Here is a 16,256-nt window from a genome sequence, read left to right as displayed (position 1 = left end):
TTATTCTGACTTGGTGCCTCCCACTGGTTTGTTTTCAAACTAGTACACACACAGAACACAGGCACTTGTTCTGCCAAACAACAAGAGAAAGTTTGCAAAGTTAAACTTAGCAGCAGCTACAAGGTTCAGAAATCAGCCATTTTTCCAAAGAGTCTCCAGGAATATAAAACTCAAAAATCTTAGTCTAAAGGATGCTCTGACTCCAAAGTTATGCTACAAGACAGGCACACTCCTGAAAATGCTGAGTGTATTGCAGTGGAAAGCTGTAATTCAGGTGAGTTTTATTCTTTGCTTTAACCTCAGGGGAAAAGAAAAAATTACCACTTTATTGAACTTTAAAATAAAATAAGAGAAGGCAATATTTGGACATTTTATGAAGAGAATGCTTTCCAGTGTATTATGGATACAGGTAGCTACCACAAAAAAATACAAACCCCTAGGAAGAGTTTTAATACCATTATTTCAAAACATAGTTGTCTTTAAACACTGAAGAGCAGTATTTAGATATAATGTCCCTAAATAAAACTCATGTATTAGGCAGCACCCAAGTATTACTTAAAAGCTATATTTTGTTTTAGCTACTAAAGTTCCACTTCTGAATGTTATTTATTGACAAACTAGTGACAAGAGACTTAAAATATAATTATGAACTATTACAATTTTTTAAACACATTTAAACACACTTGCATATCAACTGATATAAGCAGATGTCTATTTGCATACATATGTGTAAGTATGCTACTTAACTAATATAGAAATATTGATTATACAATGAGTATGAACAAAATTACATGTATAAGCCGTTCTTTCAGGGCTAGAGACCAGCTTTATACATCATTAACTGTTAGATTTGCCTTCCAAATTCTAAATGCCAAATACAAGCCTAATGAAGCTGAAATGTCTCTACAGAGCCCTAAGATTTGGTTACCAAAGCCAGGCACACATCACAGCAGTGTGCTTGCTTGAAGCAAATTCCTTTCTCATCCCTGCTTACCATGCCTTGGCTCATCTCAGAGAGAGACCTTGGAAGTCCTTGATTAGCTAAAGTGAATGCCAAGTCTTTAATGAGACAAAATCCCTCAAAGGATGGTATCAGTCAAGCAGTGTCCTCGGCCTGCCAGGTGAACAGCACAGGAGCATCTCCACTGGCAGCCCTTGCAAGGGGAATTTTAACTGGTTGGGCCAAGCAGCACATGCATCCTTCCCATCTAAACTGTTCCTGTGTCACTCATCAGCAGGAGGTGTCTGCTGCCCATTTGTACAAACAAACAGCACAGAGCTGATGACGGGGGTTGCTGGAGTTAGGAAGTGTTGGCATGGGAATGTTGATGTTCCAGTAAGAAGGAAACTGTTAAGATAAGAATTTCATGGACTGTTCAGTCACTAAAGGTGGATTCCCCTAATACAAATGTGTTATGCTTAAATATTTAGTATTATTTTAGGATCAAGACACTAAGAATCAGCTTTATACAGTTGCCTGTGTTGCCAAATATCCCTGACTTATGACTGGGCAGGAGTATTAGCCAAAACCAAGAGGTTTATGCTGCTACTCCTATTTGTTACCTGAGCAGCAGCAGGAGTCAGTGTATAAGATCCCTCACAGAGCTGCAATGAGTCAATCAATAATTCTGCAGAACAAATCACAGAACGTAAATGCCTGACAGAAACAGCCCAATGCAAAACACAAATACTGACACTGAGTGAACAGAGATCCATTCAGCACGAGCCCAAACAAGTCTGAAAATGGCTTTACTTTGTTTTTACACTTCTGCCTGCTAGGACACATTTATCACTGAAAGCAACTTCTCCTGAAGCATTGCTCAACTAATTTGCAGTCAGCGCTTGTAGCATCTTCCTCCCTCTCCTGTACTACACCAGAGTCATTGTGGGAGTTTGTTATTGCTGGAACACTGCAATTACTGGCTCTGCCCAAATACTACAGTCACATCACCTATAAAATGTGTATAGAAATGGACAGAAAAGTTAAATCCACTCAATGATTAATATACCATGGTGATTCCCCCCAGCAGAGAATAAGGCCTTTGTTCCATGCCAACATTTAACAATTTCTGCAGTAATAGTCCATACAGAAAAAAACCCCAAGACCTGCTCAACAAATTTTTTTGTAATGCCATGACTATCTAAATTTTAAAAGACATAACAATAAAAATACCCAGATAAAATTTAAGGTATTCTGAAAATAGTTGTATCAAACAGAAGTGCATATGTCCCTAAGGGTACAGCTCTAAGGTGTCAGCTATAAGTGTAGTTGTAGCAGCACACAAGCAAAGTGTAACCCAGTTCCAAGGACAAGGCCAGGAAAGAGGATCCCAAAATGCAAGGGGCAGAAATAGACCCTGCAGTCATATCACCGATGCCATCCTGTTTGTTGTGTTTGGGGGTTTCTGAAGGATGTTTGTCTGTATGCAATTTAAATTCTCCAAGCGGTGGAGTCTAATTAATATTTATATAATATTCTGCTTACAGATATCTGTATTTCCCTCTCCCTCACACACACTTTTTTGCAACAGATGTTATGAGAGTTTTTATACCAGACTAAACCTAAAAGATATTGAATAACACTGAGTAAAAGTTTCTCAGCGTACAGCTATACAACATCAGACAAATATTAGCAGGTCATATGGATTAAAAATCATAACAAATTTGACAGGTTTTAGTTCAGAATGCAGACAGCATATAGTATCAAATATTTCAAAAGCTACACTATTTGCAACTGTGTTATTTTACCATACACATCAGCAGGGAATAATCACAGGATCATTTCAGTTGGAAAAGACCCTGAAGAGAGTCCAGCCACTAATCAACTAAACTTAGTTATCATTCTTATTTCGGATATGGAATTATTGTGTTTAGTGCTTGTACAGCACATAATTATTTCACTTACTATTTCAAAGTAAGGGGGTTTTTTTGCACTGAAAAGAACAATGCAAGGTAGCCAAGCTTGCTTTGCACAGTTTGGGCTGACATATTGTGCTCCCTGACCTATTAGGAATACACCCTTATTCAATTAGATTGCTTGACTTACTGAGCAATCTGAATCATTCGTACCCTCTGAATGGAGGGGGAGGCTTGACCTGATACAACACCTCCCAAAAAATTCTGTTACATACTATAATATATAGTTCTCATATACTAATTACTTATACTAAGTATAAAATGTCAAAGTCAGGTAAACATTTATGTTGCCTCTTCACTACCAAATAATATAGCATTTAGACTGAATTTTGTTTTAAAGTACCAGTGCTTTTATATTGTTTCAAAAACTTCAAATCAAATGTCTTTTTCCAAATAAGTAGTATTTCACAAACCACATTTACAAAGCAGTTGGGCAGATTTTCAGCCTGGTAGAGCAGCACAACATTAGAGAATTCAATAAACCTTTAGCCATTCAAAATCAAGAAACTAAAATCAGCATTTCAAAAGACATGCACAGGCACTTCTCCCATGTATAGCTTAATTTTTTTAAACAGGTCACATGTTACACTGTGTAACACTATACATATATAAAAACTCCTCACACACAGACAGGCCATTGCAATTCCAAAAATTCAAAATTAGATCTTACCAAGGCTGAACTCCAGCTTTGGCTCATTTGCAATTCTCTGAATACCTTAAAAGGTTAAGAAAAAAATATATTAGAAATAATTTGATTTCCATGTCTTGCTTTTTGATACACAGTAAAACTTTCACATGCCTATAACTACTGCCATTGCCACTGAAGTAATATTTTATGTTAGAAACTCATAGTAAAAGCAAACTTGGATGAAATAATTTGCCTGAAAAAAGGCTACTTTGAAAGAAGACTTCCTTCTTAATAGAAACTTTCTGTTGCTGGGAAAAGAAACTAGGAAAAAAAACCCCAGGCTTTCATGGATGTGTACTTGTAAGATTTTCAGTCACAACAACTGACTATGTATCTGTTGGAAAAACATTAAATCTAACAACTGATTTTAAAGTAGGTATGGCATCACATTAAAAACAAACCCCACGTTTTGTGAAAGTAGGGAAATCAGGTTAATGTAGTAGAATATAAACACGTTATTGATCTACAAAAGAAATGTAAAGCAACAAATCCAAATTCTTTTTGTTGTAAAAGAAGTACGTTAATTCCTCTTCTCACATAGCAGGAACAAGAACAGTTTAAACCATTGTGGAATTATGTTCTACTGCGTAATTTACTGCAAAGGGCAATATCTTCCTGTGCTAAAATAAAGGCGTGAACCACAGAGATGCAACAGGAGAAACGTAGGAAGCAAGGAGGGATAGGTAAATAACACTGGGTGGTTCACCTGATGCAGAAAGTAATTGGATCACAACCACAGTTTCAAAGAACTTGTAGAAATTAAACTCTCTCTTGCTGACATTTTTGTATTGTCTCCAGTAAGCATTATTAATTATTGGTCAGTATTTAAGAAATTGGTCAGATAGGAAGGATTGAGTTAGTATATGAACTGGAACAAGATTTTTGTTTAAAAAAACAAATTAAAAATCCCATAAACAAAAAAATCACCCCAAACTTATAGCTGTGCCTGCTCCATAAAAACTTGATGCTGCTAAGTCTAGATTCACAGTATTCTCATTACTGTAGCTATTCATTCACATCTGTGTGAGAAAAATTACAGCTGCAGAGCTTAGAAAGGTCAAAAAGAAAAAAAAAATGAAAGTTTGTTGGCTTTTTTTTTTTAAATGGAACTTTAACAAATTTCTGAGTTGAACTCTGCCACTAGCATATTGGCCTGAAACACCTTCATGAATATGCTGGATACAGAATTGAATAAGTGACCGGGCAACTGAAATACAGTCTCCTGACTCCAGTGCACCAAATACAATGCAACATACGGCTACTTGCATTCAAATCCCCAGAGTGCTTTTAGATCACAAAGAACAAATCTGTGATACTAGTTTAAGTATTACTAAAGCTTTACACATTTATCAGAGTTACCAGACTATATTTTAAACACTAGTCCATATGTTCATATAGGACATAAAAGAGGAAAAAAGTACTTTAAGTCTTACGAAGAAAATAGGTTAGCGAGAAAAGCTCAGAAACACAGTAATCACACATTTGTTCCCCTGAAGGTTACGTGCATAAACCAAAATACATCAGGGAAAAACATTTAAAGACAATTTTTATCAGTTTATTTCCTCTAAACTGCACTCTGACAAGCAAGAAGTTGAACATCATTTTGTACCCTGCTTGTGACACGATCTGAACTGCCACGGAGACTGGGCCACCACTCCATAAAATGAGTACATGCACTTACTTGTGAACTGGGGCTCTCCTAGACTGTCTAACTGGGATGTGGGGAGAAACTGTTGTGCTTCATCTGATGATCTCTCCTCCTTGATTTCCATGACCAGCCTCTGGAGATGCTGAATTTTATTCTGCAAACCTTCTGAGTTTGCCTCTCCCAGTGCCACAGCCCAAGATTCACAGTCTGGCTTTGATGCGGCTTCTAGGTAAAGATCTGGTTCTCCACTCTGAAACTCTGCACTCAGAAAGCATAAAAACAGCTCTTAGGAACTGTGTTTCAGAAGGGGGATGATGGAAATATTGATGTCATACACAATGAAAACCACCACATGCACATTTTTGTTCATGGTCAAAGAACCATGCAGCCCCCTCCACCTCTGGAGTCAAACCCCAGCTCCTTCAGACTCGGTGCCGTACTAAGCATATCCACAGAGTAGTTCCAAAATCAGTTAACAGATGGATAAATTAGGTGGCAGAATCAAACCAAAATGGGAAATCCATTTCCAGCACAGATTCTGCAGCCTAGAAGGCAGCTCTCAAAGCTGCTAACTTGAAAAAGAATTTGGTTTAGCAGGAGCAGCAGACACGGTTCTGTCAGAGAGTGGGATTCTCCAGAATGAATGTGCCCATCATCTCTTCTATTAGAGACCTCCATTATGCTCAGCCTCTCATTCATCCTTGCCAGAATACAGATCAGGAACACATGCAGATAATTTAGCACGACATAACTCCTCTGTGAAGACTCAACAGGTTGTATGTGGGAGCTTCTGACCTCATTACTATCCACATACCATTTGCTGCTCTGCCTGGAGTCTAATTGTTTAATGATCAAATTTTCTAAGAACAAAAAAAGAAGACGGGGGAAAAAAGCTGAAGCTCCCAAGGAATCCACATAAGTAGTGAGGGTCAGTCATTTGACTGAGATTAGAACAGGGAGAAAAAACACCTCTTAGACATTTAAAATTCTGCAGTATACATGGCTTCCCAGAGTCACAAATTCAATGTGACATTTAGTGCAACACACACCAAGAAGAGCAAACTGGGAAAGAAAGAAAAATCAATGCTTCTTTAAAACAAGTTACTAACTAATTTAGAAACATAAAACTCTATAAAACACCTGTGCTATTGTATTAATAAGGATTAGAAGTATTTCACTGGGCATCAAAATCATTCTGACCTAAATCAGTCATCTATCATATTACTGGATGAAACAGAACACTTAAAGGTTTTCATACTTAGTTTGAAAATCCAAACAACACTGAAAAGTTCTTTTTCATACAATGTGAACTTAAATTCCTTTTACTACCTTGACTATCTAACCTTGGGCACTTGCACACATGTTATTCTAAACCTGTTTGCACTTCATAAACTGAGCATCTGCCAGTTACAATTACCTCTACTTTTATGGTTATGGAGGGGATAAAAGATAAAACCTCAAGTCTGGAAGCCTCTAAAAACTGTGTACAAATCCCTGCGGAGGTGGGACCAGTTTTTTTGTCTGGGCTGGATCTAAGGAAATCTAACTGTGTAGCTGCAGATGCTGCTAAAAATGCTGGGTAACATTTCATACACCAGCTGGACTATAGATTTCATGAGAAAAGACTGGAAAGAAACAAAGTGGAAACACATCTTTGGCTTCAGGGGCAGTTAAAAAAGCTAATAGGGGTTCAAATGCTTGCCTCTAACCCTGGCTCAGGTAGCAAAACCAGGTATTCAGTTCTTGAGAGAAGAATATTCAAAATCCTAGGGAACTGCTGTTCATTAGATCCTGTTTACACACAAGATCTGTTCTGGAGTCACCAAACCTGACCAAGCTGAGCTCTACTGTTTGTCAAAAACAACTGTTGAGACAGAGAAGATTTAGCTGTAAGCTCTCCTGTGATCTGGTACTGCATGTGAGCCATGAGGGTAGTAACCTTCACAAAGACCAGTAGTTAGAAGAGCTGATAACTTTTCTGTTGCTCTGCTAAGATCTGCAATAGCAGAGTGCTCTACTCTGTTCTGTCATTGACATCAAGGAGTCAGGAATCTGTTTTATTTCATAGTATTTTGGAGCTACTAGTGGGAAATTGAAAGGAAAGAAAAGGCATGTAATCAACTAGCATCAAGATCAAAATTAACTAGCAGTCACTCTAAAAAAAAAAACAACACATAAAAAAAGAACAAAAACAAACAAGCAAAAAACTAAACAAAACCAACCAACCAACCAAACCTGGAAAAAAAAAGATCAACCCCTCCCCCACCAAAAAGCCACCAAAAACACACACAAAAATAAAACAAACCACAAAATTAACTTCTGCTTATACCATTCGGCCTTTAAAGCACAGGCAATTTTAATAAAAGCAGTTTGGATATCCAAAATACCTTAGTGAAGGAAAGGCTGTCAGAGAAACAAGTCAACACTTAACAGCCAAAATACAAATATACCAAGGTATTCTTTTCTTTTCTCTCTTTATCTTTAAATGGAAATAGGAACAGTGATCTTGCCTTGAAATATCCTATCAACTAGCTAGATAAAAAACATCTGCTTTGGGAGGAAATCAATGCTTTTCAATTGAAATAATGCTATTTATATTACCTCTTAGCTGTAAAAATCAGACTGCAAGCTCACAAGGCATACTGAATCACCATTAATATGCATGGACCCAGAAATGGATAGTGAAATGCAGGAGTGGGCATAATTCACTATATTCTGATCTAACAGGTGCCAGTTTTGAGATGTGGAAATTCATTCTAAACTATCACTTCAAAACACTACAGTCTGCTATATTTAGATCCTTGGAGTACTCTGACATCTAAGTTAAATTCTGAAAAGCATATGAAAATGCCTGAAAACTACTCATCACTGCAACTGTAAAAAGTTTTATTCTGCAGGTCCAACAGCAGATAAATTACCTATTTCCCATTCTGTTTCAATGCATGTAATCACAGCATGTTTTGGGTTGGAAGGGACATTAAAGAACGTCTAGTTCAATCCCCCTGCCCCTGGACAGGAACACCTTCTGCTAGACCAGGTTGCCAAAAGTCCCATCCAGCCTGGCCTTGAACGCTGCCAGGGACCTCTACAACTTCTCTGGGCAACCTGTCCCTGGCCCTCACCATCCTCACAGTGAAGAATTGCTTCCTAACATCTAACCCAAACCTGCTCATTTTTAGTTTAGACCCATTCCCCCTTGTCCTATCACTCTGGGGCCTTGTAAAAAGTCCCTCTCCAGCTCTCTTGTAGATCCCCCTTTAGGTACTGAAGGGTTTATGTACCAAGTCATCTTACCAGAGGAAACACAACATGAAAAATGCACACTGGTAAAAAAGTCTGTTGCAATAAAGGAGCACACAGGCTTGTTTATGTAATAAAGATCATAATCTCTTTGCACTTCTCCCTCAAATTGTTGCTGACTATTATTTAAAATACAGTAATTCCTAACAAACTCAGACACTTAATTGCAAGTATCAGTAGGGGGAAAAGATTTGATATGAATCTTTCCCAAAATGAAACCAACAGACCCACAAATGTAATGAAGGCCTCAAATGAATAGCAGATATGTCAGAAGAGTCATATAAATAATTAAATAAACAATTTTTACTCCATGTTTTATTAAAATATTCATATTTTAATATATAATAGGTATATTAATTCATAAAAAGATAAATAATAAACCTAAATGCAGTAGTGGTTCATAGGTGGACAAAAGCACTTCATACTTTGCTCTTAAGGAGTTATTGTAGAAAATACAGGTACACTAGCACCCTTTGCTATCCTGTTACTGCTGACAGGAGTTACCATGAGTAATTTTGGAAAAAAAACCCTTACCTTTTGCAAACATTTACTACTGACCTCAACAACAACAGTTCCTTATCTAGTTTGCACTCCTAGCTTTACTGTTATAACATTTTTGAATAGGATGACATGCAAGATTTAAGAATATACAATATTAAGAAAATTTTCTATCTACTTGTGAATCTGCAATAGCAGAACAATAATCCTCTTCTTCCTGCTGGAAATCCCCAGTGGGGATCCAAATTCATAAACTCAGGGGGAGACCTTCAAAAAGTTAAAAACAGTGGTTTTCTTTGCAGGACAAACATTGAACTTGGGAGTACTAAATTGAAAGGAAAATTATATATCATTGTATCCTGATCTCTTGCTGCTCCTCCTCATTTTAGTAGCAGAGACTCAGCTGAAGGCAAGACCTGAGGAAGGAGATAATGGAAAGCAAATGGGTCTGTGCACAGAGCCTCTTCTGCTCAGGGCTCTGTTCACCAACAACTCTTTTGCTGAAGCACGGTCTCAATGGGACTTTCTCCCACAGAAGTCAGCATAGAAAGCTATGGTCCCACTAGACTTATGCAGCTCAAATAAAGAACTCAATGCCCCCTGCTCTAAAGGACTGCTGTCAAATAATGGAACAGCACAAAGAAAGCTGACGCATCCTCAGTGGCACTGGAAAGCCTTTGCTACTCTAACCCAACGGCCTAAAATCAGAAATGTATTTTGGTGTTAGCTCCTTCATCCTCAGATAACTTTTCCTTCTTTACATTATTTCATAATAAAACTTACGTTTCCCAAGATTTTCAATTTAACAATAGCAATTGCCTCTTTTGCCTCTAAATACTTTGATAGTTCAGTTGTTTTAAAAATGAAAACAAATTTCTTTGCTAAAAATGTCTGAATGACACTTCTCTAAATTTTTAAAGTGTATTTTATAGTAATTTTAATCACAATCTTTTACACAGAAACCTTGGTTTCTGTGAATTCACCAAAAAAATTTAGGTAGCTATTGGAGCTGACTCTTGTTTTTCAAAAGACAGCAGTTTAATGGAAAGGCTTTCAAAGTAAAAACATAAATAAAATAAAACAAACACATTTCCACTTTGGTTTTACATCTTATTCACTTGTTATTAACTTTCTTTAGTTTTAAGAAGATTTTATTGGTTTATTTTACTAAGCAGGTAAAAGGTGACAGGAAGGCTGATATTCTTTGGCTTGCTTTGTTTTCCCTCATGAGAGCTATAACACAACATCATGTTGAACAGGACAAAGAAGAAATTACTGGGATGATTCAAATTAATAAAATGTACAAAGCCCATGGTCAACGTCCACAATGACAGCCTTGACTTTTTTAGAGAATCATTATTTTTCCTTCTGTTAATATGCAAAATAAGAGTTCAAAAAGGTCAAAGGTTGTCTGTCTCTTTTCACACACACCAGCAAAAAAGTAATTCTAAGCTCAGCTGCTAGCTCAGCAGAGGAAAATGGTTAAGAATATCAGTGAGTCACTGACACTCTAAAATATAAAGCACCATCACAGCTAACCACCATATGCTGTAACAGAAGTAGAATGGAAGCTTTGATACGTAAATTATATCCGCAGGATATTTCTAATACAGACATCAGAGGCTTTTAATTCACAAAAGGCTGTCTGAATTCTATATGCTGATGCATTTCATGTTCAAATTAGTAGTGATGAAATCATCCCATGGTTACTCATGATGCTATGTTAATCTTTCTTTGGAAGTTATATTTTCAATCAAAGATAAAGAATTTAATTAAAATTTTTATCTTCTGTGATTTTTTTTTTTTAATTTTGCAATGTTGGAATAGATTTATATAAGTTACTATTATAAGCTCCATTTAAGTCCCTACAGAACCTCGCCAAGAGTCTGAGTATTTGAAATTAATATAGCATGATGCCACAGGTTGAATACTGCAGTACAGTACTCTGTTTCTTTTAATATCTGTCAGCTTCCACACATGCCACACTGCTTCTACCCTTTCATTAAATACCACACCTATACTGGAAGCAATGCAAACCACACAAATATTTGAATATCACAATGGTATCTCAAGATCCCTGAACAAACACATTGCAGCACTCACTGAAAGTTCCAAAGATGGCCTTTGCAAAACAGTGGCCTGCTTTTGCTGAAAGGAAGCAGTTCATATCTCTGGCTGGACCATCAGCCTGCCTTAAAAAAGGCAGGCTTCGGAGGTCTTCTTTCTCTGCCTAGATCTGCAAGAGTAACCTTTACGTTTGCATCAGTTACTCCATCTTTAAAATAGCAAGTGATCCTGACCTGCCTTTCCAAGCCACTACTCTTGAAACAAAAGTCTCCAAGTTACGTGGCTTGCATACTGCAAATGGCAGAAGGGAACGCTTGCTGTCTTAGGGGTATTCCTACATACAGGCCCCTTTTTAAATTGTTTTCCTGATTTGCTGCAATATGATTTAGATGACTGTGAGCTTGTATGAAAAGCTGTTTTCTTCCTTTGCTCCCTCCCACCCTCCTCACCAGCCCTACCTGGATGCTACAGCTTTTATCTCCCTAACTCTCACTAAGGGACCACACACAGTAATGCAATACAGTCTTTAAGCAATCTCTCTTCCTGAAAGACAGAAGAGATTTACAGATTAAGAGAAGGCAGTCCCTGCATGCTGTCTCTCACATCTGGTTTCACTTCACTGTGCCTGTGTCTCTTGGGGACATTCCCAATGCCGTGTTGCACACCATCACAAAGAGGAAAGGAAGCAGTTGTACATTCATGAGGCTCTGTACAACACAGTGGTCAACTTCAGACTGCTCCTGGGGGCAGTTTGAACATTCAATCACAGAGCTCCTACTGCCCTGTTCCAGGGAAACACAACAGTGACCCAAAGACCACCCTGTCCTCCTAATGGTGACCAGTTCCCTTTAGAAGGGCACGTAAGCCATCAGCCACACGCAGAGTTGAAGTTCACCAAACAAATCATTCTCTTTCCTTCCCTGGTCCACTTGGAAACCTTCTGAGTTAGGCTGCTTAAGGAGCACTCCACTTGAAGCCCTGACAGGATTATTTGCTCTGTCTGACCTCTTCTGTACAGCCCTGTGGTTTCAGAGTCCACAGTGCCCTGAGCTAATCAGCAGCCCCACAGAATCACTAGATATTGCATGAACATGTTCTTATTTTTCCCTCCATGCTTATTCCACTGCCCTTCATTTTGTTCTCTTCCTAAATATCCCAGTCATTCTCCATTTCTCACTCTTACAACTCCTAGGATTCAATCCACTGGTCACAGACACATGGAGACAATCAGACAAAGGCTCTCCCCAACCCTCCTTTGTCATTCCAAATTGAAGCTTGCAAGATTAAGAAAATGTCCTTTTACCACCATAAGTTAAATCTCACAGCCTCCTTTCCTGGAGCTTCTGCTGTGCTGTGGCACAGCTCTCCTCCATCAGTTCCACAAGGAATTTGACATTGTGAGCAGGTATGTCCTCCTCCTACCCTGCTTTCATCTGAATCCTTTAAAGTCCCAGATACACATTCTATAGCTTTTCTTGGCTCCCAATAGCCAATGGATCTAATCTTGTGACAACTCAACTAGCTTTTCATGGTCAAAGCCCCTATTGATAAAAGCCTCTCTTCCTAGTTCCTGAGTTTTGCTTTTCTCTCCCATATTTTCTTCTGAATTTTATACTATCCTACAGTACATGGAATATTATTTCACTTCTTTTAGTATTTTATCCTCATTCAGTACACTGTATGTCATCTTCATTTGTCTTCAGTGTTGTTCTAATACCTCATAGTAGTCTGGCTTTCTTTTTCCATCCAACAAATCATCAGCCAGGTTGCCATCCTTGCTCTCCAGCACAGGAAAATTGCCAAGTCTGAAATACATTTCTCCTCTACCTGTCTGTATCTTCCTCTGTCTTCTGTTTGGTAATGCCCCAAGTATTCATCATCGTTTGCTGGCTCTGTTTACCTGGAGTTTTCTACACTGTTTCCTCTTTTCCCCTTTAATATGTTTTTAGAGGATGCCCAGAATGCCACCCTTACCCCTGGTTCCTACTGACACACAACCAACCTTCAAAAGCTTGGTTTTAGAATGTCTGTCTCTCAGTTCCTGATTATACAAGGTTATTTCTTCCTCCACACATATTCACAGGCTCTTTTTTCTCCACAGGCAGCCTGAAGTGCTTACTCAGTATTCATTGTTGTCTATGTCCCCAGCTTTTGGGCTTAAAAACCTGCCAGTCTCGCTGCCACAGAAATTGTCCTGTTTGCAGGCTTCAAAGCTAATTGAGTCCTGTCAGCAATTACAGCTGTGTTCTGGGTTCAGTTCAGCAGTATTGTGTTCAAGCACTGTAAAAGAAGTGCCAGAAGGGAACTGACATGACTGTATTTATACTCATAAAGTCGGTATGGACTCATTGAGGGCACAATTAGAAAAGTCTCGATTTGAGAGTCAATGGGAAACATTCAGCTCTTATAGTCAGGGAAAGCGATACTTCCAAAGCCAGAAAGAAATACTTTTTGGTGCCGTGCCTCAACATCAGGCACAAAACATATGATTATGTTCCCTACAAAAGATGAAGGATTTGAGCTATTCCCCAGAATACTATTCAGATAAGGATAAAATCCACAATGAATGTAATTTAAGTCACTGCCTTCTCAAACATGACCAACCACTACGAATCACTTCAGCAGGTGAGGACAAAAGTCAGCATAATTAATGCAACATTTTATTAGAAGTGGGCTGGAGATTTTGCTGCATAAAAAAAGACGATAGGAACTTCTACTGGATGTAAATGTATCCATCAAGCCCACATATGCAGCCTAACTTCTTTATCTCTGCTCTTAGACCATCACAGCTAACAGAAAATGGCAAACTGTTCTAAGGACTTCAAAACTCTGCAATGGTATCATAAAGAACCCATGTCATAAAAAAATTTCTAACGCAATGGCTAGTTAAGGGACCCCTGCAGAAAAAACTATCAGCACTTTCTCCAAATAAAATCTTTCGCCTAAACCAAGGATTCTGATTTATATGAGATAGCTATTTTTTCTGCTGTTTTTAACAATTTTATGAATGAAGAATTTCTAGGAGGTAAGAAAAACAGGAAACCTGTCATTTAATAGGAAGTTTAGCAATGATTAGTTATTGGAGAATAAGATGCATTGACTATGCATCAACAGAAACCACATATTGTACAAAACGCCTGACAAAATAGAACCTCAAACTTCTATGTATTGTCAGAGGAAGACAATGACATGACTTACACTTGATTTCAGGATATTCTCTTTACACATGAATTCAGAGACCACCAGTATTTAAATGTATGCATTGCACAGACAGCAGGATATATTTTAGTTAAATTTCTAGCAAAGTTCCAATGAAGGGATGACTGGGTTTTTTATTTTCATTTTTGTTGGCAGAAATAAAAGATCCACACTGAACACACTGAGGTATGTCTTACTTACTGAGAACTATTGAAACACCTGTTTTACTCCTGAATTCCACAACCCAGCAGCGCTCCAGGATTACCACTTCAGAGGCATCAGAACTCTGTGAAACAAAGATGGCAAAACATTAGAGTTTGGAACTTGACTGGGAACTCCTTCTGTTTGGCTCTTCACAGCTGAAGCAACATGGAGATACAAAGAAGCATAGAGGGGTCACTGGGCAGATGGATACAGGCATTCTCTAATTACTGATCTGTGCCATCCTACTTCAGGTCAGTAAGTTACAAAAGGAATAAACTGTAAGAAAAGACCCCACAGGAAACTTTAAAAAGTAACTTCGGAGGGGTTTTTCATACTTCAAGTATTTGAAAGTTTAGATGACAACTCATTCCTAAGCAAGTCAGGCAAGCCCAGCTCATTTAAACTTTCATATTTCCTCATATTTTCTAACAAGGCCAAATCATATGTCAGATTCTATTCAAAGAGTAGGATATTTTCAAGTGAACAAAATAACATGTAATTTTACAGAAGGTATTTCTCTTCAATTCTTATTTGAAAGGGATTTCTTTATCAGCACTTGAAACTTTGAATATGGTCTCTGGCTATGCAATTCAAATGGCATTAAGTGATATGGACCTATTGCTGAATGCAATAGGATGCAAATTACCACTGGCATTTTTTGTGAGTGCTTTGCAGACAAGGTGCAAACTCTTCTAGTTTAGTAAGCGTGACTCATATTTCAGAAGAGTGACGCTATCAATCACTCTCTCAGGATTAATCTTTTTTCCCTTAAAACTCTTATTATCCATTTTTTTATCCCTAACATCTGGTAACAAATAACCCTTAGACCAAGCACCCATACACTCCCTTCATTCCAGGTTCACAACATGAATTTCACAGAGCTCATTCTCCACTTCAGTGAGATTCTGCAGGGATTAATGCAAATTCTTGTTTTAACACTCCTTCCTCAGGTGGTACTTTATTCCAAGTGATCCTAAAAAATGAAGTATTTTTGATATTGTGCAGCAATTTTATCAAAAGCCTGAACTTTAATTTCACATATCTGCCACTTAATGAATGACTTCATAAAACTGTTCATATTTATAACACCTGCCTAATATGCACAAGTTTTCTTGTCTACCCCTTTCTCTGCATCTATGTGATGTTATTTGGCCTGCCAGAACCAGGCTCAAACTTTTTGCCAAGGGTTTCATGTTCATTTTCAAATGGATGTCTTGATCCTGCTTTTCTCACAAAAGGACCTTTTACAAATCTAGTAATACACTGTCTTTCATGACCAAAACTGTGAAAATTCAATACAATAAGACTGAAAGACTGAATAGTAACAGAACACATAACATTTCACAAAGTCTAAAAAGGATTTCCTTGAAAAGTCTATATTTATTCTCTTTAACCTTTTACCACTACTAAATTAATATTCCGAACCCAGTTGTTAAACACAAATCAACACCCAAAGGTAATGAAAGGTTAAAATAAAACAGAAGAGCATGAAAAAAAGCACATTGTGTTGTATTGAAATATGCCAGAATTCAAGAGACAACACTGTAGTATACTAAGAAAAAACAGACTTACCTAGAAACCACTTGTAAATTGATTTCTTTGAAAAATTATTCAGACTGGGCTGGTCTAAAAGGAATGTACTGTCATGTAGACAGAAAAACAGCCCATCTGATTGTTTAAAGAAAAAAAAAGAGAGAGAGAAAAGAAGAAAGTAGTGAAACAATGCAGTGAGTTTTG

The 16,256-nt window shown here is 37.7% G+C and overlaps 1 protein-coding gene across 8 annotated transcripts in view; it reads right to left on the bottom strand.

The window, feature by feature from the left end:
* Positions 1-16,256, bottom strand: part of INPP4B (inositol polyphosphate-4-phosphatase type II B) — a 315,266-nt gene that overhangs the window by 196,782 nt on the left and 102,228 nt on the right. For 6 of the 8 annotated variants that reach the window (XM_042051970.1, XM_042051968.1, XM_042051973.1 and 3 more), the window contains exons 3-5: positions 14,517-14,601; positions 5,286-5,510; positions 3,587-3,631 (exon numbers count right to left, since the gene is read on the bottom strand). In XM_042051970.1, the coding sequence (XP_041907904.1) occupies positions 3,587-3,631; positions 5,286-5,510; positions 14,517-14,601 (355 nt within the window). Of the gene's footprint in view, positions 1-3,586; positions 3,632-5,285; positions 5,511-14,516; positions 14,602-16,256 lie in introns of those variants that run through there. The other 2 variants (XM_042051972.1, XM_042051971.1) reach the window with 2 other exon arrangements.

This window comes from Corvus kubaryi, unplaced genomic scaffold, assembly GCF_017639235.1.
Source record: "Corvus kubaryi isolate FWS band 111438036 unplaced genomic scaffold, C.kubaryi_AGA036_p1.0 77, whole genome shotgun sequence".
Classification (NCBI taxonomy): Eukaryota; Metazoa; Chordata; class Aves; order Passeriformes; family Corvidae; genus Corvus; species Corvus kubaryi.
The sequence above is the reverse complement of the archived record's forward strand: the minus strand, read 5'-3'. Positions and strand labels throughout refer to the sequence as shown.